General features: G+C 41.8%; 1 protein-coding gene across 2 annotated transcripts in view; it reads right to left on the bottom strand.

Annotated features, from left to right (window-relative positions):
- The window catches only part of HSPA13 (heat shock protein family A (Hsp70) member 13), a 29,814-nt gene extending 7,747 nt beyond the window's left edge, over nt 1-22,067 (bottom strand). Inside the window, exons 1-2 of one of the 2 annotated variants that reach the window (XM_067543246.1) lie at nt 21,933-22,067; nt 548-888 (exon numbers count right to left, since the gene is read on the bottom strand). In XM_067543246.1, the coding sequence (XP_067399347.1) occupies nt 548-832 (285 nt within the window). In that variant the 5' untranslated portion in view covers nt 833-888; nt 21,933-22,067. Of the gene's footprint in view, nt 1-547; nt 889-4,366; nt 4,449-21,932 lie in introns of those variants that run through there. The other variant, XM_067543239.1, reaches the window with a different exon arrangement.
- Between the last annotated feature and the right edge of the window lie 1,670 nt (nt 22,068-23,737).

The raw sequence follows: 23,737 nt of genomic DNA, 5'->3' as shown, positions 1-23,737 counted from the left end.
CTCAGAACAAAAAGCAGTCATGGTATGTACCATATCCACAAGCAATCACAGCTAATTAGTTTAAATTTGGCAATTGCCAATGTAGTTACTTCCATTCCCAAATACTCGTGTCTCAGATTTCTCCTTCTCTTGTGAAACCAGTTGTTTTGCTCAAATTCCACTTTTGTCTGCCTCAAGCTCATATGACAACACATTCAAGTATCATGCGATTATCATAGGTATAAAAGTAACACAAGGTATAACAGCAAAATCCAAAGTTAATCAAGAAGAAACACATGTACAAAATAATATATTTTAGTAATTTATCTTTTATTTTAATCTATATACTAGGAATAATTTATATTTTAAATTTTTGCAATTTCTTATTTTGAATCCCACTAGCATGAAGTCCATATTTTGTACCTGAAATGCTACATTCAGGGTATTTATTGAATCCTGATGATCAACCTGCCAGATAAAGATGACTGGACTTTGCTCCCTCTGAATATTATATATATATATAAAACTATAGTTTGGATTGAATTGGTGAAGATTGCTATCTGTTTACCTTAAATGGATATCTGCTACTTTCACTTTTCAACTCTTCTGCAGTGAAGATTTTCCCTATGAATCTTTTGGCATCGTATACCGTGTTCTGTGGATTAGAATCAGCCAGTTCTAGGCCATCATATCCCACGTACACATCTGTGTCTGTGAATGACACTATACTTGGTATGCTGTTATGCTCACTTTCATCTGAAATAACTTTCACCTGCCCTGTGCCAGGCAGGAACACGCCAACAGAGCAGTAAGTAGTGCCAAGGTCAATTCCAATCACTTTTGGTGTAGGCATAGGTAGATACTGTTGTGCTAAATAGCCAGCCAACAAAAGAGCCAACACAGCTGAACCTGGGAGAGGGATAAAAGACAGTATTAGAGCATCCATCTCAACAAATTTGGAAGTTCTTTAAAGCTATCATACTGTTTGTGACACTGGTAAACCAAGTGCCAGCTCTGGTTAAGGCCATAGGCATTAGCTAAGACCTGACAAACTCATATCTGGAAGACAAACCAGCTCACCTGTATGTTAGTTTTGTTCAAAACAGGTTAGTCTTATAAGAATATACTTAGTGTTTAGATTATTAAATGCTTGTAAGTTGCTGCATGCATTAATATCACTCGTAATGTTTGTATTCCATGCTAAGGAAATACATAAGTTTTACTTTATAACCTTGAAAATGTTTGCTCTGAACTTGTGAACCCAGGCAGGAACTGTGTGTATCCCATCCCCCCTTTTCCCCTCCTCCACCTCACATTAAAAAAGCCTATCAAGATTAAATAGGCTCTTAAGGAAAATCACAATACCAAGGATTGGTGAATGGTCCTTTCACACCTCAGAAATGCTATGTGCAAGGGAGCTCTTCAAATGGACTAGGAGGCCAAATGTAAAAGATAAAACAGGAACACAAGAAAATTTTTCATTTGTTTGCTATTTGAACTCTCACAGGGCCAGACACACTAAACTAAGGCAGAGATAACCAGGGGGTTACCCCAGGGCCCCGCAATAGAACTGACAGATTATCATCTCTCTGTCATCTTTAGGAACCATAGATGATAATTCATTTGTGTGTATATGCTTGCTTGCTCGCTCAAACCTGTAAATAAATTTCTTACTTACTTTTCCTAGTTAATAAGCCTTTAGATAGTTTATTACAGGACTGGCTACAGGCATTGCCCGTGGTGTAAGATCTAGGGGTAAATGATGAGGGGTAATTAACTGGGCTCGTGGGACTGGAAGCGACCTGAATATTTTGTGATTTTTGGTGTAAGTGACCACTTGCCACTAAGTCCATGTTGCCTATGTGGCAAGATAGACTGGAAAACCCAAGGGAATTGTCTGACTCCAGGGTAAAACTAGAACAGAGACCCAGGAGTTCTATTTGTTACGGAGTTGGAGAAATCTAATGAACATACACTCCAAACTGATGTATGCCTGGTTTTGACAGTCTGTTCTGAGATAAGCACTCACGGTTGTGAGCTACTCAGACAGTATGATACTAGTATAGTCATCTGTGTGTATTGACTCTGGTGTAAAAGTAGAATGTGACATCACATTGTGAAACTACTTTTGTGCTTAGTCTCATTTCCTCAGAAGTTGGTAGCAAGCTTGCATCTGGTAATTCAAGCAAACTGCTAGCCACTGAAGTATAACATAGACAAAGATATAAGGTTTGTGAAAGTTTGAAGAAAGGAATGGTAAAACCAAAAAACAAAATGCTGCAAAGTGCTTTACAAATTTTAATTAATCCTCAACTTCCATATGTGGTACGTAAGTATAATCCCTACATTTCAGACACAGAAAATGAAGGACAGGCTAAATTAATTGCTCAAAGTCACACAACAAATCAATGAAAAAATCAGAGTAAGATCCCAGCTACCAGTCCAGGGCTTAAATCACATTGCTCTATTTTGCTCTCCCACTTTGTTTGAAAACTGTCAACATAAATATACATGCAAAACAGAATTGATTTCAAGTTTCCCATCAGTCAAAGTTTAGTCATATATCTTCTGGAAAGCAATAGCCTGATGTACTGGTATTGAGAATTCATTCTAAGCATAAAAGGCAGCACAGAAGATGGCACAGAAATGGGAGAGGTGCAGATGAAACTGTTGACAAAGTCAAAAGACATGATAAAAGAAGAAACCCAAGATGCGGGCTTGGCAGGGTCAAGGCATTGTCTCAACGGAAACAAGAAATTTAAAAACTTTATGTATTGTACAAAGTGGAATCAGTGGAGGGATTCAAAGAGATGAGCAACAAAATAGGATTAATGGGCAAAGATGATGTTAATAATATCTGTTTCTGACAGATGGGAAAGGAATTGTGTGCGTTTGTTTATTTTTACAGTTATTCTTTATGTTTGAATGATTTTTGTGTGATACTGGGGATGTAAAATACTAAACGGTTAACCAATAAGTCTTACTGTTAAGACTAATACTTATCTGTTAACCGGTGGCGTGGGTTCTCCGTCTCCATGGTGTTGGTGTTTGGCCATGGCGGAGGCAGCCACGCTGCTTCTGCTGCCCTGGGAGGCTGAGGCCCTGGTGCTGCAAAGTGCCCTGCTGCAGAACACCAGGGACCACAGGCCAAAGATGGGGGGGAGGGGAGTCACCCATGGAGCCAGGCTGTGGGTGCTACCGGGTGGCTGAGTGAAGAGGGTCAGGTGTCTGTGGGGAGGGCACAAAATTATATTGGTTAAACGATTAACCAATATAATTTTAATAGATTAAATGGTTACCTTTTGTAATCAATATTTACATCACTAGGTGATACTCTGTATAAAAGCTGTACTAAATGGATGCGTCACAACCAAATGTTACAGGCATAAATATCCTGAAAAGCGCATTTGAGAAGATAATATTTTCAAGTCAAGGCATGAGGCTTGACAGTTTATGGCAGATAAATTCAAGTTCAATGGCCCACATTTCTGACAGGTCACAGGCAAAAGTACCAGACAAAATGGTCTCTGAGAACCTTCTGAAGTTGAAAAGCCAACTGCAGTAGCCAAATGTAGGTCATGACCAGGAACATATAGGGAGCACGCAAATCCCTGTGATTTGACAGGCCAGAGCTACACAAAGATTTGAATAGATGAATATGAAAAGAAAGGCTTAGCGCTAGTGTCAGGTCAGAAAGAAGGAAGAAATGTTAGCATAGTAAGTAAAATAGATTGAGGACGACAGAGCTTCGTACCAGTCAGCGCTCTGACAGCAGCACTGGGCAGCAGTTACGACTCCGAGCTGTTTCTGACTAGCCCGTTGGGGTTAAACTCAACAGGAACGAGCCACCCTTGTTCCAGAGTAAGAGCGTCCACCCACGGAGGGAATCGGGAACAGCTGCTGCGCTTTAATCCACGTTAACTTTCAAGGGCAGAGACGCCCCGCGCGTTGCCATTAACCCCAGAACGTGCCATCTGCGGGATGCACTGACCCATACGGCGCCCAAACGCAGGGCTGAGCACCGAAGGGTGAAAACAGGGGCCTCGATGTGCATCCCCAGAAAGCAACGAAGCCCGGGCCAAGCCGGAAACAAAAATCAGCGCTGCTGCTGCTGCTGCGTGATGCTCGTTAACGCCAAGGGCGAGCAGCTGCAGCACAAGCTCTCCCCGACCCCGAGGGGCAGCGACAGTCTGGAAGGGCAGCTCAGAGAGAGGGGCCCGCATACCCATGCCCCCCGGGGTCCGAGCGCGGGGACCCGCAGAGAACCGCCCCTGGGCACAGGGCAGCCCCTCCCCGAGCCCGGCTCTCACAGACTCGCCGCCGCCCGGCGAGGGGATGGGGCAGCCCCGGCCTCCCAGCTCCGACCCCCGTGGCCCCGCTCGCTTACCCAGCACCGTCATCATCTCGCCGGCCATTTCCTTCCCCAGCGCGCGCTGCTGCTGCTCTACCGATTTCCTTCCTTCCTCACCGGCTGCTGCCGGCTGTTTGCTGACGGTACCTTAAAGACTCGGAAACCCCCGCGCGGGCCCCTGGGAGGTGGAGTCCGCTCGCCGCCTTCTGCCCCGGCGCCGCTCCAAGGCCAGCATGGGGGGGAGCCCGAAAGAAACTACAACTCCCGGCAGCCATCACAAGAGCCGAGCAACGCGTCTCCGCGCGTCACGTCATCAAGACACGGTCCAAACGGCGGGGACGTCCCAACGCCCGCTTGCTGGTGCGCATGCGTACCGTGGGTGGGCGCTCTTCCGACGTTTGACTCGCAGTGCTTGCTGGGAGGGGTAGTCTTATTGATGGATTCCTGCTGGGCGCTGTAGCAGAAGCTGACTCGGTTCTTGCAGTGATAGCCAGGACATGGTTTTAGGGGTGCGGAGGGATTAGGGTAATTACTGCTTTTGAGAAATAAATGTTCTGTAACAACTGATGTTCTGAACATGTTTTTATACACTACTAGAGCTACCTTACATAAGTCACATTTCTCACATTCAATCGTAAACACAGCAATAATACTTAAGGCTGACAACAGAGGGGTAAGCTTGCAGAGGTTGGAGTATTTCTCTGATGAATGCATCTGCTTGAGAATATCATTATACGGGGGGAGTTTTTCCACAAATTCTAGACAGGACAGTTTGAAGTTCGTTTTCACAACGAGAATGGCTTTCACACTGTGTACACTGGATCTCAATTTCTCTGCCCGCCCCATACCATGCATCAGCATGAACACTCTTTCAACAGGTGCATTGCTTCCTGGCAGATAGGCCATCATTTCAGCTAGTTTTTTCAGGTTAACATGGGGTACCTTGGATTCTGAGAAATGTGGAATGACTGCATTTTATTTGTAAATAGATGCACTCCATTGACCCAGTTTCCTTCTGAAAAATTCATTAAAAAAAGCTCTGTTTGATGAAGTGACATGTTGATTAATTATTACGTTTGAGCATTTCATTTACAGAAGTTCGACTGACTTTTAACTTTCAGACCTTGCAAGCACTTTTTTCAAATGCAGATAATGCACGTCTTTAAGGTCATCTGTGTGTTTTCCCATGTGTGTATTTAACTGATGCATCAAAAAACAATCAAGAAACATTACAGGATGTCACGTGTATCAAGACCCCAGTTCCTTCTTGCTTTTCTCCCTAAAACTGACACAAAGTCTTCCTCATACCTTGCAGACAACTTCTTTTCCAGATTGTTAAGGAGGGCTGCAGATTCCACTGCACAGTGATCTTCTCCTTCCAGCAATTTTATTGTGTCATGGAAAAAGTGACAGATTACCTTGAATGAAAGTGAGCCAAAGTTCAGTCAGTGGGTCTTCAAATATCTTCCGAAGAACAACTGAACACTTTTCTTCTGAGGAAAAAAAAATGACTTAAGTGGCTCATAATAGAAGTATTCTTTCTAAAGCAGGTAACATTGAGAGCCACCTGCCATTGATGTGCCCCAGGATGTTTTGGTATTCTTGCCCCACAAACTCACGAAAACTCCTCACTCTTTCAACTCGAACAGTGAAATTGTGAAAATAGCTGAAAATCTTAGTAAGTGTATATTCAACATCCACTACGATTCTAACCAATGCAGTTCAGGCACAGTTGTGAACGATCCCAAGTCTATCACCTCCCGTTGTAAGGCTGCCCTGACTATAGTGTGCACATTTTCTCTTCCTTGTCTGCATAGCCCGCCTAAGTTTGTGTTTGTATTATTGGCAGAGAAAGCCACAAACTTTTCTATAAAAGCAAAGAATAGCAGAGAAAGTCAGTCAAAACTTTTCTATAATAGCAAGTATCTCCGCGGTAATTAGTTCAGCTGTTTCACCTTTTAGTTTAACAAAATCAAATAGCTTTGTCTCCACAGACATACTTCCATCAGATACTTTCAAACAAACCAAGATAGGCAACAATTTTACATGTCCATGGTTTGATGCATCAACTGAAAGTGATACAAACTCAACGTTGTCCAGATCATGTTTCAGTTCATCAGTTGCAATTGTCACAAATGTATTCGCAGCTTGGGCATCGCACTTTGTCCTCGCACAACTAAATTTTCTATTTAAACTCGAGGTACAGTCCATTGCTCTTAAACTGTGGTTGTGATGAATGGTGTGATAAGCAAAAATTCCCTCTTGTATAGCAGGATCATATTCACTCTGTGTCAATTCAACTTTACGAAAAAATGAAGTTACAGAATTTGAACCGGCATAGGTAGTTAGGGCGGATTTGTGTTTACTTTTACTGTTACCAGACTTGCCCGTTACGTTGGGGTATGCTCATTTATTAGGGCTACCTTCCTGGAAGGGGGAGAGGGGTTATTTTGTTAATGTACTGCTTGTGTTACTTGGGGTGTCTGATTCTATTAATATACTGCTTCTTACTTGTATATTCATATGGCTAGAAGTCCCCTCCCAATGGAGCTATCCTGCAGGACCTAAGGTTTTCAGGGCTGGATTCCTCCAGTCCCAGCTTCAAATAAACCCCTCACAGATACACACATACATTCCAGATTAACCAAGTGCAGACCAGACTATCAGCACTTTCAGCTGCCACCCTTATATGTCCCTGGACTCCGTAGGCTAGGCAGATCAGCACTTCTCAACCGCCTCCCCTGCTCACTCTACAGTTATTCTAGCAGTAATCCCCTTGATGAGTAAACCCCATAGGATTTTTGGGCACTCCAGGGATCTTTGACTTAGGTAAAAGAAGTGTTGCTGCACAGCAAGATAGGGAAGCCATGAACACAAAGGAGTAAATGCAATTTGGAGAGAGAGCGCGCGAAAGAGAGAGAGACAACCAGCTTGATTATAACAGTTATTTTATTGCCAGGTATATAAAACTTATGATACTAACAGTGATACCATGCAAGGAAAGAAAAACACTCAAATGCTTACAATACTGCACAATTACAGTTGGGGTATTGGAAAAAGCTATCCCTGGTTTGATTATAAAAGTAGGAAGTTATACCTGGACTAAAAGAGAAAGTGTTGGGGGGGGTGGGAGGAAGATGGAGAGGGGGTCTCACCATTCCGTGATCTCAGAGGTTCCCAGGAGACAGGCTGTTAGCTTAGGGTCCGGGGCACTTGAGACAAGCAGGGCCCCCAACATGATCAGTCAGGAAAAGGGGAAAAAGTGATGCAGAATTTGGATCCAGGCATCAGAACAGAGGTTTGAACTTTCGTAGGGGTTTTTGTAGACCCCAGGTTTGTTTATGGGTAAACAATGTCTCCAGGAAGTATCCCAGAGTGGTTCTCTTTATGCTGAACAATAGGAGCTGATCATTCCTGGCTATGGGCAGTGTTCCTTGAGGAAGCTCAAAATGCAATCAGGAAGATTCAGTGTTTTGCATATCAATAACTAGAATGGTCTGATAACTGAGGAGTTGGATGTGTGCAGGTGAGAGTTCATTTACATCAAGAGCAGAGATCTCCCATCATGCAGTGCGTCCCTGCTTTGCCAATCCCAGAGTTCAGTGCAGTCCCTGCTTTGGAGGTTGGTTCTCCATACGCTATGCTAATTCTTGTTCCATCTTCGATGTAGATGAGGCTTCTGTTCTCAATTAGCACATCAAATGGAGATGCCTTCTTTTTACATCTTTGATATAGATGAGGCTAGGGGAGTTGTATCACCCTTGTTTGGAGGGTTTTAGGTGTGTCTTCCACTGTTTTTTCATATTGAGATGCCTTTGGTTTCTGGTTCAAGCAGGGACTGGTGGGGGATTCATGTGAGCCAGAGAGTGTCGGGGCTTTGCACCCTGGTTTCCCAAGAACACAGAGCTGCCAATTATCAGTACCTTCGTGTTCTTTTATCGATGTTCTGCCTCCGCTGAAGATGGTGAATTTGGAATGGCATATTGTATAAGACAGATGTTTCTTTTGCAATTGGTTGCAAGAAAGAAAATTCTTTTTGTAGTTGGTCGTTGAAGTAACACTTACATTTGTTGGACAGTTCCATAGCACTTCTACAATCGTCAATGACACCACATGCACAGTCAAACTAACCTTAGCATGTGACAGCCTTGTAGCCAGTTACAGCAACATGTATAGAGAGCTAGACCAACTATAATTGAGCAAGCTAGTTATATACAGTGTTCATAGACCTACGATTTCAATACGAGTAAAGTCTGAAATGTAGTGCAGAGGTTACATTTTATTTGTCACATTTATTTATTACCATTTTGCCATATTTTTAAACCACTGTTTGGTGATAAAGCCAACCAGGGATATTTCCGGGGACAGATTCTTGCTGGGGACAGAGTACCTAAATTGGGGACTGTCCCCAGAAATCAGGGACGTTTGGTCAGCCTACTGTAGTAGCCTTCTCCTGTGCCCCGCACTGCTGAGCCTTTCATCCTTTCACATTCCTGGATCAGGTCCCACAATGATGAAACTGATTAAAAAATTCAGGGGATTTAAAAAAAAATAAATAAATAAAAAATGGAGCTTTGTTTATTGCTTGCCTGGTTTTCAAACACTGGAGATCACATTGTCCAGCTTGTTTCTTCACCCTTCCAGGATACAAATTTAGGAAAGATGAAATTCTCATATAATTCCGTATTTCCAGGATCTGGGACATTAAGAAAAAACATAAGGCAAAATTTGTGAAAAATATTACAAGTTGCCAGGGAGCAAACTGAGTCTCTTCAGGCACCATTTCCAGAGTCTTAGCTCTGGTCTACACCTACCTGGAAATTCGGTGGCAGTCGACGGGAGTTACTCAGAGTAGCTTGTGTAACTCCTGTCGACTGCTGTGCTTCCCTTCTGCCCGCTGTCTTCACTGCACTGCCTCACTTGAGAGGGTGGATTTACTGCGTCGACTTCCTGATTGAGCGGGTGTACACTGACCGCTCAATCGATCCAGAAAGATCGATCTGATGGCAGCGACTTTGCTGCCATGAGTATAGACATACCCTTATTTCCTTCTCTCACCAGAATTCACTATTGCTAATCCCCAAGCATTCATAAATCAGCCTAAAAAAAAAATCCACAAAATTGGCTTAAAACCATTGAAACCAGGGTTTTTTTTTTTTTTTGGGGGGGGGGGGGGGGGGGGGGGGTTTAAAAAATTATACCTTTAGGGACCTTTTTATTTGCCTTCAGATTTCTGAATTTTTAGGGTTGACTTGGGTCATTGTGGTCAAAAGTCTCTTGGCAACCAGAGTGGCTAGAATTTTACTTTTTCAAAAAGAAAGCTGAGATTCTCACAATCACTTGACTTCACCAGCTAGGGCTTAAGATATCCAAATACTGCAAGATTTGTGATAAAAATCAGAAGAATTAGCAACTCTGCCCCCACTTCTAGTGGGATTAAAATATTAAATGGTTAAAAAGTTAACTGATAAATATTAGTCTTAATGGTAAGACTAATTTATCAGTTAACCAGTGGCGCAGGCTCTCGGTCTCCATGGTGATAACATCGGGCCACAGTGGAGGCAGCCGTGCTGTTGCCGCCCAGGGAGGCTGAGGCGCTGGTGCAGGCACTGCAGAGCGCCCCACTGGGGAATACCAGGGAACACGGGTCTAAGTCAGGGAGTCCCCTGGGGAGCCAGACTGGGGATGCTACTGAGGCTGAGGGGAGGGGGCAGGTATAGGGGGGCACAACATTTTATTAGTTAAACAGTTAACCAATATAATAGTTTAAACAGTTATCTTTTTTAAACAAAATTTACATCCCTAACTTGTAGTAAGGCAAGTGATCAGTTCTGTTGTTTAGGTTTGGCCCATTATAAGGCTTCAAATCTTGATGGCAACTTCAAGCATCCTGAAGGCCTCAGGGAGAATTGGGCCCTAGCTCATTATCTCACATCTCCCCTTTCACAAGGTTCAGAACCCCTCAAGCCCTTGTAGGGGAAATGGCAGAGACCCTTTTCTTAAGATTGCCTTACACTTTCCAGCATAAACCATTTGTCACCTTTCTTCAAAATGCTTTTATATCTTAACCTTAACAACATTCTTTAATATTTTTGACAATCATACACACAACAGCTTTCCTTTGTGCATTTGTAACTCGTGGGAGCAGAGACTTCTGGGGAAGGACAGCTGCTTTCCTGGGCACATGACATTAGTGCAAGGAATGAAAATTTTGGCCATGACTTTGCAAATAAGCCTGCTAAGGCTTTCTGCAGAACTGATTGCAGCCATTATTCCTAGAAATCACATACCGTTGGACCTATAACATTTTTATATACAATATTATGTGATGCAAAATGAAACCAGTTAATTAAAAATCAAATTCAATTTTGCTTCTTGTTAAACTATTTGCTCACTGATACTGTTGCCCGTCTGGTGATCAGTAGCAGATTTTTAAAGGCTTGTAGGTTACTTGTCTGTTTGGATCAGAAAATGACGACATGGAATAAGGTATTTTTATAGCGTAGTTTGTTTATTTATAAAATGTACATTTATGCTTTTTTCTGAAACAGATGCATAGGTGCTGGAATTAGGAGTGCTGGGTGTGCTGCCACACCCTCCGTGAAGTGGTTATCATATACAGGGTTTACAGTTTGGTTCAAAGGCTCTCAGCACCCCCACTATAAAAATTGTTTCATCAGCCTTTCATGGATGGTGACAAACTGCACATAGGAAGAAACCCCAAGCCAGTAACCACTACCCAGTCGTGAAGCAGCTCTGTTGCTTCTGTTTCTCCTTGGATGCACATAGATTCACACTCAAACTGACTGCTTGCATCTTAACATACACTGGCCTTGTCTATGAACAAAAGTTACACTGCTTTAACTATACTGGTATAAAAATGGTAAATTTCCCTGGTGGGGACAGTAATACTGGTGTAAATTATTCCCCCTAGGGGAAGGTGATGACACCATGACCAAGAATAAAGTGAGTTAATCCATTCAGCTCTTTAATGACTTTCAGGATGCAGTGATTGTATGACATCTTAACTCCTTCTGTGATTAGTTTCACCTTGATTGATTACATCAATGACCCTTACTGGCAAACAATTATGATATCCTGCTGCTGTGAGTTCCACAGGGCAAATAAGCATTGTGTAATGTACATTCTTTCCTGCTTCTTTTCACTTTTTTGTTTTCCCGTGTCCCTTTAAGGGCAGCTTTACCTTTCTTTGCAAAGTTTGGCCATATACACACAAAGAACATCTTTTTTCCCCCCCATATGTATATGGTAGAAGTGGGCCCATTTACATTAGTTTACAAGTCAACAGGTCATCAACTCCACACAAATCCAGTACATAAAACATTAGATTTATAGCTTTCAGACATAATCCACTTATAGTTTTGTAGCTCATGGCTACCCATGTGCAACAAAATAAAGCAATTTACTTATGACTTATGTGTAAACATGGGTCATCATGCCCATGATAATGGTTGATTTCATCCCGTTCCTGATATAATGGAACATGGATTTTTCAGTGAGTCATTTACAAACTCCCTCATGCAAACTGTTCAAGCATCTGGTCCTTTGCCTGTCAGAATGAGCAGAGAGATTGTGCCATGGCATGTCAGAAAAGGTGTAATACCTCATTAGTCTCCATTTAAAATAAAAATCCTAGCAGCCACCCACTGGATGCACTCAGATGTGATTTTTCTATTACTTATACAACCAATTTCTTTTTCATACATCACAGGTGAATACCTTATCATGGACTCTTTAAATGCCAAGTTTTAAAGTTCAGCCATTATTAAGGTATTTGGCAAGGAAGAAAGATCTGATAGGTTTTACAGTATTTTTTCCACCCTCACAAAACGCAAAAGCAGATGAGACAATTTTCCCTATTCATTCGCCTTTCTGCAGAATTTTGTGTACCTCCAGGGGTGCACATATCCCTGGTTGAGATCCAGTGATGTGAAGGAACCAAGTTACAGTGCTGTAGACTCTTAACATGTTTCACACACAATTTAGTCTTTCATTGTCAATGGGTCCCAATCATATTTTAATTGTGTTCCTGAACTATGCTATATCTGTGTGTCAAAGGAAGAGGAAACTTGAGGGAATACAGCACCCTCTCTTCTGTTACCATACAAAGGGAGAGCTCCCCCTTCCCTCCCAGCTTTTCCACAGGACCCGCTTCTTGGCTTATGCAGTGTGAACTTCTCCCTCCTGTTTCAGTCTGTTTTAACCAGCTATTTCTCTACAGTGCCCAGAGCTGTATCATGTGGTTCAGGAGCATAGTTAAGACAATCTGGTCCCATATCTGCTGGAGAACCCAACCAAGAAGCATGTGAGACAAACACCTCAGAAATCAGGCCATTTATTGTGGTGTCTGTCTAAGCCTGGAATCTCACTGTTTTTAACTTAGACAAAAACAAGTTCTCACATCTCATTAAGATTCCATGTTAAAAATAGAAACAGAACTTCACTGATAGTGCCTTGATCAAGTTAAGACATTGAGAATTATCCTTCCATATGTGATTGGGAAAAGAGCAATTTTTTGAGTTTTCATGTTAAAACTGTTGTTTCAACAAGCTACTAGAAAAACGTGTGGCCTTCAATTTAGGTGCAAAAATAACTGAAAATATATTGATGTTGTGTTAGTCACTACGTCGGACAAATCCTGCAAAGCCTTAGTCACATGAGTAACCCTTACACACACAGGTAGCCTTATTCATTCAGTTGGACTACACCCATGAGCAGTTCTTGGTGAAATTATTGTCCCAAACTTTATGCAACCAAAAAAATGCAGATCTGGGTCAGCCAAAATACTTTGAAAATTTATGTCAGATTCACAAAACTGTACAAATTAAAAAAATCCAGAAAATCTTAAACCTTTTGTTTGGAAAATGTCAAAATAATGTTTTGATTTTTCCATTGAAAATAACTGTTTCTTTAGAAATGTTAAAAAAATGTAACTTGTAAAAAAAGTTAACATAAAAAAAGGCCAAAATTTAAAAAGCTGGGTTTTTTTTACCCAAAACATTTCCCCCCCCCCCAGTGTTTTGGTACAGCCAGCAAACTGGAAAAATCAGTTATTTGCACAGCTCTACCCTCAAGTAATGAATACTTGACTACTCATATGGTGAGTGAGGTCTTACAAGGTCAAGGCCCTATGTTAAGAACAGAATTTGTGCAGTTACAAGTTCCAAAATATGGTTTACCGATTCTCCCCCCCCCCTCCTTTTTGGCTGGCTGTCCCCACTCAGGAATGCCATAAATACTTAGTTAATCAGAAAGCAACTATCCATGTAGAGGCACTAGAGATATCTTTGGAAATGATCTTTGTATCTGGGAGGACAGGCTTTGCATTGAGACAGTTGAAGCTATTATAATCATCGTCCAGCAGGTGTCCCTATAATGCAGTATTGTTTGAACTTTCTGACTAGGGAAATTTCTGAATAGCAGTTACCTGCATTTTCATATATAGCTGTGGTTCTCAATCTATTTACCATGGTGGGCCACATATGCAACTATCTCTGTGTTATGTAGGCCGCATTCATATGCTACTACCCATATGGCTCTGAAGATGTCACACGGGTCGCAGCTGTGTGCTGACTGAGCCGCAAGCAGCCCTTGGGATGAGAACCACTGATATAGAGCATATTAACCTTTTGCAGTCTTCATCCAATTTTGTGAAAAGGCTCAAATCATGAAAAAAGGAAGTCTCATTATTTTTCAGTCCATTAGATTTAATTCTCTTAATTTATAGCCACTTCACTGAACCCCTGTGAAGTTAACAATGAAATCCATGATTTCCCTTTCACAAAAACAGCTGTGGTGATAACAATGTCACATAATCCAATAGACATATAAAAGGCAAACATTCCACAGAGGCAGTAGATTCACACAGGTGCATCTCGTAATTCTCTAATTGAATTTGTGTGCATCTTCTGTGCACAGCTTGAGATATGCACCTTGTCATTTTATTATGACAAGGAAAGGCTGAGAGCCTTTATTAGCACAGACGGGCCTAGCACAGCTCCTATAGACGTATTTTATAGAGCTAGTGCCTGTAAACTGTCTACTGAGGTTCTGGTGTAGGTCTTGCTGTGCTAATGTGCAGAATGCACAGACAAGCATGGCCAGCCACACAATGGAGGAACTCCACTAAATGGTTAAACCCCCTTTAGTGAGAGGCAATGTGGACTACTGGTTCAGAATTTTCATCTTGGCTCTGACTTCCACTGTGGTCACTTAGCTTCTCCTTGGCTCAGCTCCCCATCTCTAGAAATAGGGATAATACCACCTCTCTACCTCACAGGAGGTGTTGTGAGGATTAGATGTTGTTTGTACAGCACTTTGAAAAATGGGAAATACTAGATAAGTGCTGCTTAGTATTATTATTAGTGTCTGGACATCAGCTGGAAGACAATCTGGAGCACAAGAGGGGAAAAAAGCTGACTGATGGTTTCATGATCTGCAGTATCTGAAGTCAAATGAACAAAGAACATTAGAGTCTCCCTGGAGGGCAATTTCTCATTCAAACTGTTAATTGTGCCTGTGAAATCCCTACAGGTGTCAGGCCTGCACACATTGCAGTGGTACAATCAAAACATATCCCTTTATTTATTTTACTGTATTTGTTTCTTCAGTTTAAGAAGATATTTTAGGCACTTATCCAGTGCTCTGGGCATCTATCTTATCAGTTAAAAGACAGACAAAGGAGTGCCCATAAATATATCAACATCAAACCACACTCCCCTTAACAAAAGGGAGAAATGGGCTTTGCAGCGCACTCAGAAGGTTAAGAAATCCTGGCTCTGTCAAGGGGCAAAATCTGTTGTGAGTTTTTCCCCTATGTGACTCCCAGCATGGGGTAGGGGAGAAGTTCTTTTGCAGCTGTTCCTTCCCCTCTGCTCTAGATGTATCTAGAGCACAGTACATGGACTGTGCACCGAATAGAAGGATTTGGGCTTTTAGAGGCCCAAATCTTGGTCTTTCCATTGGCACAGGGAAGGTATTTTAATTAATTATTTTAACTACTTATTAGTATTACAGTTGTGCTTAGAGAGCCCTTTGTTATAAGCTAGTCACAAAACGCATAGTAAGAGATTGTCCCTACCCCGATTTTTTTTTTTTTTTTTTTAATATAACTCAGACCAGAAAGACAAAGGCTGAGAGAAAATATTATTCCTATTTATAAAGATGGGAAACTGAGGCATAGAGACATTAAGTGACTCATCCAAAAATCATACAGAAATGCTAGGAGAGGTAAGATTTTAATCCATATGCTGAACCCCATACTGGTGTCTTAACCACAAGACCAACACTCTGCCACTTTTAGAGACTGGAATCAATGCTAATGCTAGTCTTCTACGCTATATACTGCTGCAGTCGTGTCTTCACCTATGCTTTAGGCACACTGCAGGCAATGGCATAAGGGAGTTTAATGTTGATCTTTAATCTCCATGTCTCTGCTGGTCAGAGGCATCACTATCATTTAAAAAAATCTACCCTAATTCAGGGGAAAGATTGTCTAATTCAAAAATTAATAAGAAATTAAAATGTCCTGCTGTTTTTTTGGTAAACTCAGTTCATTTTTCTCTCTCTCTGCATGTGATTATTTGAAACCAATGGCATCAGACAGCATTCCTCACAATGTCTTCCATGTTTACTGAACATCTGGGATGGTGCAGAAAAATCTTGATAGCATTCTAATCAGTAAAATGAAAACAAACTCATCAGCATAAATCAAGGTCCTTAATGTTGCTTCATACCTTTCCAGAAACCTCTAGTCAACTGGCATCCAGTTTGCATTAGCCATTGCCTCTGCTAAAGCTTGCACAGCCTAGAGGGTTCTTAAAACTCTGACAGTATTGATGGAATCATTCCGACATTAGTCAGATTCTTACAAGACAAGCAAAAATGTTAGCTACTGCATGTCTCCTTTTCTCAGTGTCACTCCAACATTCACGGGCATGTGAATAGCAAGTGTCTGTTTTGCCTAGAGAAAAGTTTGTTGAAAGCAAATACTGCAAAGTTTGAGTCTTTTTTAGAAGGTTGTACACATCTCCTGAAAATAATCCCACCACAGAAATAGAAACAACTCTTAATGCACAATGACAACACAATAAAAGTCACACCTGAACTTCCTACTTTTGTCCTGAGTGATTGTGCTGTTTATAGGCCAGTTAAATTGCACCTTTATCTCCTTTCAGCCAAAAATTCAGCCTTGTCCTTTTGGCTCAGTCCTGATCCTTAGATATTCAAGTGCATATATGGCCTATTTGGAAAAATCAGATACTGCATATGCCTGCACAAGTACAGGAGTGGATATTACAAGTTATGCAGCAATGCACTGCAACACATTTTTGGCTGCTGAGCCTCTAAGCTTTGAAATATTTCACCAAAAGAGAATATACAATTAAAATATAATAAAGACACAAGCATATTGCAAAAGAAATATTTTTCCAAATAATCCCTTTGGGGCAGGGACTGTATCTGCACTGTGGTTATACAAAGCCTAGTATAACGGGGTCTTGGCCCATGCTTAGGGCTTATAAACCTACTGCAACACAATTAACACACAACAATGGAGATAGACATTCTTCTCTTTACAAAGTTGTGATAAATATAAATCAATCATCTTCCTCTGTGTTTGCAAGATGCTCAGCATATTTTGTGGTGTAATAAAATAATAATAATAAACTCAGTGGGTATTTATTTTTTAGTTGTGCTATGTCCATGCATTAGTTACCAGTGAAAAGACTCCCTTTGTATTCAGTGGGTTTTGGATCAGGTCCAAAGTGTATAGAACTAAGTGCATCAATTATTCTGTTGAACAGCCCCCGTTCCTCAGTCCCAGGCCTGAGGATTCTCTTCCACCTTTTTGTTTTTACCTCCTTCACCCACATTGCAGTGACCCACCCTCCTTCCCATAAAGAAGGCTGGACAAAGCTCCTTTCAAAGCCCACCAATAATACTTTCACTCTGTTGAAATATACAATAGACAATAATACAAAGTGCTGCCACTCCTCCTCCATCTGCTAGTGCTGTGCGTACTGCCTTCACAACACTCTCCTCCAGAGGCTATGGGAGGTCATGTGCCACCCCAGATTTGCTGCTTGGCTTGTACTGCACATGCTCACATGGACTGCGCATGCTCAGTAACATTGCTGAAGCCCGCTGCCCTCACTCTGCGCCCCCTCTACTCCCTCACTTTTGGCAGGAACCGATGATCTGTCTCCTGCTGAGTTGGGAATAGGGACTGAGCTCTCATTTCTCTTATGACATCACAGGATTGGCAAGCTATTTTGCTTCCTTTAGAGATTTAAAAGGATGTGTGTGTGTGCGTGCGCACACATGAATGTGTACTACTGTAATCTGTTTTCACAACAGCACTGGCACCAGCCTAGGCAACCTTTAGATACTATGAACCCAGGATCCGCAGTGGGATGGCTAGCTCATGCTGTTACATCTGTACTACTATATCCGAGCTAGCTAAATTGAGGGTAGTATAGTCTGACCATTCATGCTACAATCACACCATCACTTTCAGTATACACATACCATAAGATATAAATAGTGAAATGAAATATTGTTTAGCATTTTCCATAGCTGTCAGCAATACGTCAGCAAATACATTCCATAGCTGCAGCATATATATGTCAGTAAAATAAAGCAATTAGTAGTCAGTGAAGAATTGGTATACAGTTCTAGGTTATTTGAATTGGAAGATGTGTGTCTAAGTCCCCATTAGTAATCCATGAAAACTTAAAGGAACACAACAGTGTTATACTATGCAAGGCATAGACAGAGTTAGTTGATTTCAGTTTCTCATTGTGTCATTACAGTTGTGCTTGATTACACAGAGAGTCTGAATTTAGGAAAATGTTGGTATGTCCTGATCATTCCAAATACTTTATGAAAGGGATTCAAATAGTCAAGTGTTGTCTCTAATTTTCTCTCTTACAGTAGATCATCCATAAATAACATTGAGTGGATTCTTATAGGCAGTCATTGAAGCCAAGTAGTGTAGTGCCTTTCATCTGTTAGCTTTGCTTTTTCTTTGCATGGGCATGGAGAATATGGGGCAAATTTGTTGATTTTTTTTTTTTTTGGGTGTGAATTGTCAGTCCATAAAAGCCAGGACAGGGCAATTTAGATTTCTTTGTTTTTTTTAAATGGAGAACTATTGGAATAATGATATTATAGTAGGCTGACATCTGAATTAATTTCTCTCTCAATCCTCAGCAGGGGGACTTTAAAAGTCTTTGTTTATGTCGATAAATTTATTTGAACTCAAATGTGTGACAAACAGTTGGGAGAAAGACTCTTTTTGTGGAAGAGTCAGAGGTGAAGAAAGCTGCAGGTTAGGATACAGCCTGTGTTGATTCACTAAACTCACTAGTTCTCTGGCTCTTCAGAGCATCTATCAGGAAAAACAGGGTAGTTAATATTCCTTATATTTTGAAGCTTAAAAATCATACATAGGATACACCTAACTAGCTCTACCCCCTTTTAAAACAAAAAAGCAAACCATATTACCTACCCCTTCCTCTTTTTCTTTTAACACAAAAATAACTCCGGGGGGGGAGGGGGAGGGGGGAGCGAGAAGAGAGGGCAGGTCAGAGAGAAGCCCAACAGACAGGTGCTGGGAATCAGCTAACTAGCACATGATTGGCCCACACTCTAAGCTGACAGGTTTAGTGTCAAAAACTGCTACCAGCAGCTTTTGCTACAGTAGCTGCTACTGTAAGGATGTTCTTTTTTTCTGCTGCCCTGTCACAATTTACTACCTCTCACCTTCGTCCACCACTGAACCAGGGGTAGAGAATTCTGACGCTGGGGGTACCTCTGTCACAATTTGCTGCCTCTCACCTTTCCCATTCTTGGGCGGGGTTGGAAAGGATCCTACCCAGTAGCTACCAGAGCCAGAGGACCCCAGTCCAAACCCCTAACCAGACTATTGTTGGAGTTGCTTTTAATACTTTTCTTGCTTTGTTTGGGAAAACAGCAAACAGACCCCTGAAGAAAAGTACAGAAATCTAAGCTGGGCATGGTCATCTCTCTATCCCCAGTTGGTGACTATAGCCACCAGCATACATCAGCTTTATCCAACATAAAGGGGCAGTAGAGGGCACACAAAGCTTTTTTTCTCTGTGCAGTTCCCCTTTGAAATATCCTAAAGGGAGTGTCTCTTGCCTGCAGGTTGATCCACCTTTTTCCTCTTCCTGCTGCTGCCAGCACAGCCCCACTGCCTGCTCAGTTCTCAACTTCTGACTCAGCAGCCTAAGCTCTGTCTGTCTTTCTTCCAGAGGTAGCCCCTATGCAGCTGCCTATGTTCAACCTGTGGCTTGCCCTCACAAAGTCTTCTCTCTCTCAGGCTGATTTCCTGGGGAGGTCAATGCTTTTTTCAGTTCACTAAGCATCAGATCCGTCTACAAGCTAAATGCTTAACTGCATTTCCACCCCTCCTAGAATGACATATAGGCCAGTAATCCTTTCTTCCTCCCAGCTCATTCTGGAGGAGTGTGTGAACCCAGTAATGAGCCAGCAGGTTCTTTGCAGTCTAAACTATTCAACAAATATTTACAAATAGCAAATACGTTCACAGAAATCAAGATCGATTCACAGACTGTTCGTAAATAGGGAAAAGGGTTACATTTGTTGGATAATTTATTCACCATGAATGATTCAGTCTGTTCTAGCCACCATTCTGCTTTTCCATATGTGCCATCCGTCTGTTATTTTTGTAATTTAAAATAAATGTTCTCAATCTGCTATTACATTTAAGTTAATTTGTCCGAATACTGCAGTCTGCTTTCCCATCTGAGCAGACACTGTTCCATGTGAATGGCAAAATGGAGAGAGGATTATAATAGTTTGATATGGAAAAGCCCAATTAGATTGGAGTCCATCACCCTGTAAGATTAGGATGTAATACCTTTACAGAGGCCATATCAGATATTAAATTGATATAGTACATAAGTACTCTACATTAACCATAATTATAAAGAAAGAGAACAGCACTAGCATGAATTTTTCATTGGTGCAATAGGTAGGCAATCCTGGGAACAAGAGCCAATGTCCAACAGACTATTAGAGAAAAGACTATCAGATAAAGTTTACGCAATTAAGTCTCCTCTAATAAAGCACTGCATGTTTTGAATTGTAAATTCACTCTCTACATGCAGCTGTACCATTTTGTGCTGTGCTCCTGTTAGATTTCACAAGGCAAGCAGGGACAGGCTGATTCATTACTTAGAGCCTGATCCACTGAAGTCAGTGGGAGTTTTTCTATTGACTTTTATGTGCATTGTTTCAAACACTTCAGTGTTATACCTTCAAAGAATACCTAGGTGCTATCTTTCCTCACAGTCAATACTGAATCTGTTCCTGCAACATGATAGCAGGGAGCACTATGTGGCTAGAGGTGGTGTATTTTGCTTGGGATTTAAAGCCAATATCCAGACTATTTGTTATCAGTTAAAAGTCCCATGGCATCCTGATCAAATTAAAAATTGGATGCATATATTCTGCCTTATTAAAATTCCTCCTGCAGTTGCAATTGAATAGTTCATATCCTGAGCTACCATGCGTGCTTTACTTCTTAGTGCTTTCAATGGGCTTTGAATCAGGCCTAAAATATCTTGCTTTTCATCCTAGTAGTGAGTGAAACAATTCATGCATGTTCAATTTGTCCAGTTCAATAAGACCCACTGGGAAAATGCTGCTATGGTGTTAGAACTATTTTATATAGACTTTTGCATTAGAGTATAAGCATTTTTATTTTATGCTACAATAATGACTGAATGTGTTACAAGATGAGTGATTATATTTAGGGTATTGCTTTAAATGTTTACAACAACAAGTATTTTATAAAAACAGTAAAAACAAAGAAAAACATTTCATTGAGTGTATCCATTTCACTTTTGCATTGTACATTCACTACAACCAATGGGTGTGGCATATTTCAGAAACTGAAGTCTAGTCTAGACAGTGCTGATGATTAGTGGTTCTTAACCTTTCCAAACTACTGTACCCCTGAAGCCTGAGTCCCACCCCCACGGGGCTGAGGCATGTAACTTAGTTTCATGGCGCCCCTGTGGCTCCAGGCAATTGCCTTTCTTGCCACCCCCAATACCAGCTCTGCACTTGTGACCCCTCTAAAACTGTCACAACCCCCAGGTTGAGAAACACTGGTCTAGATGGTGTTAGACTAATGAAGATACTAAATTTCTTCTTAATATGTCCATTTCTGATGCTGACTGAACACTAGATAGGATGACTAGAATGTCCATTCCTTTTTCTATCCCACAAAATAAAGTGTGTCAGGGATACCACTCAACGGTATCTGTCAAAATTTGGTAAGCTGAAGATTTGTCTACATGTGTCCCACTATAATACACTAACCTTTATTGTATCAGACTGGACATTTATATTGATAACAAGAATACCCAGCATTATAATAGTGAAGATTAAAACTAAAACCAAGCATTTGGAAAGGGTATAAACCTTCATGATTCAGACCCCAAGTCAACTTCTAATGAATGGGCGTTATAGAGAATCTTTCCTTAAGGGCAGCTTATTGAATGACTACAATCACAGGAATTTTACTCACCACTGGGGCCTCTTGGGGCTGCATCTGGGGATTAGGTCTGCCAATGTGCACATGCCATGGGCCTCTCTTGCTGTTCAGGAGTCACAGCACTTCTTTATGACTTGGCCCTCAGACCAGGTCACTATACACTTCCCTCTTCCAGAGGGACAAAGTCTCACTGGACCCATTGTCCAGGTGCCATTCCAGGCAGTCTTCCTAATTCAAAACTGCCACTCTCCCAGCAGCTGGAAGAGGAATCCAAGCTTCCCTGCTACTCCAAGTTCCAGCCTAGGAACCCTACACTTAGCAGCCAAGGTCTGTATAGTCTCAATCCTCCTGCCATTTCCCTGAGCTGATTTCTATTCCTCTCTCTGCAGCTTTCTTCTCCACCCCCCTTCCGGGTAAACCCCTTCCCTCAGCATGAGGACCTCAAGCCTTCTACATCCTGTGGTTTCCTCCTTTTCGCCTCCCTAGACCCCCAACAGTGATTGCCAATCTCTATATTCTAGCACCCTTTCCACTCTCACTTCCTGGCTTTGTACAAGCTCTGCCTACTCTTGCTCAGATGGACTCCATATCCAATTAGTGCTTGTCAATCAAACCTAAATCTCCCCCCAGGTGCAACCTACTTGGTGTATTTCCCCTTTCTGAGTTATCTTCAACCCTTCAGGAGGGGTGAACATCCTGTCACAACTACCTACTACAGGAATCTTGCACCTTCCTCTGAAGTGGCTGCTGATGGCCATGAAAAGGGACACTGGACTAGATAGACCAGTGAGCTGATCCAGTACGGCAGTTCCTATATTTCATAAGCCCAAAGAAAGGCAGAGAATATCAAATTCAGTTCTCTAAACAGTTTTGTGAAGGTGGAAGTTGTCTTTGTTCTTCAATAAAAGAGTAATTCATGCTGTGTGATTGAGTGCTGCTTCATAAGCGTCAGAGCATGCCATTAAGGCACCGGTCTTGCCATGTTCCTCCCCCAGCTGTCTTGGACATGCCCCATTCCTGGCCAACAATGGGGCTGCACTGACCAGTTGTGCTACCCCCACAGTGTAAGTCAGGGCTGAATCTAGCTCTAGTACGATATTCAGTTGAAACAGCAAGCAGAATTTTTGGAAGGAGGAATATACATTATTGAAGTCAATGGGAGCCATTTCACGGATTTCAGTGGAAGCTGGACCAGGTCCTAATTACCCCAAATAGAATCTGATCAGGGCTAACATGCTTACACTTAAGAAAAGTACATGGGATCTTCTGTGTCAAGTGGCCAGATCCTCACACATCCCCTCTGAAGGAGTTCATTTTTCTGGTGAGTAATGAGTTGTATTTCTGAATTGTATATTTCATTTGAAGTGTATCACTGGGTAGGGTGGTACCGAGGATTGTGGGTAAGGATTTTCCTTCATCATAGGCCCCCCAAAATTCAAAGCTGTTAGTGGAAATGTTAAAATGTTTACTGACATTCAAGAATAAGTGCCAGATTCTGATACCCTTATTCATACTGAATAGGACCTTACTTTTCATGTAGTTCCATTGATTTCAGTGAGACTAATTATGGAATAGGGTCCTACTCAGTGTGTGTAAAGGTGCCAGATCTTCCCACTGAATTTGAAACAAGCTATTGAAGATTTCAATGCCACCTCCCAGAGCTAGCACTTTATTTTGCATTCCCACATGTTCAGGGCCTCTTTCATTTCAGGTTCTGCCAGCTGTGGGCAGCCCTTGCCCGCCGACAGAGGGAGGGTAGGGGAAGCCAGGGGAACAATTGCCTAGGGGCCTGGCAAATTAAAAGGGCCCAGGTGGGGATGGAATGATAGATTTGTATC

This window comes from Emydura macquarii, unplaced genomic scaffold (genome assembly GCF_026122565.2).
Source record: "Emydura macquarii macquarii isolate MOO-44397 ecotype Brisbane River unplaced genomic scaffold, CSIRO-AGI_Emac_v2 contig_75, whole genome shotgun sequence".
Taxonomy (NCBI): domain Eukaryota; kingdom Metazoa; phylum Chordata; order Testudines; family Chelidae; genus Emydura; species Emydura macquarii.
The sequence above is the reverse complement of the archived record's forward strand: the minus strand, read 5'-3'. Positions and strand labels throughout refer to the sequence as shown.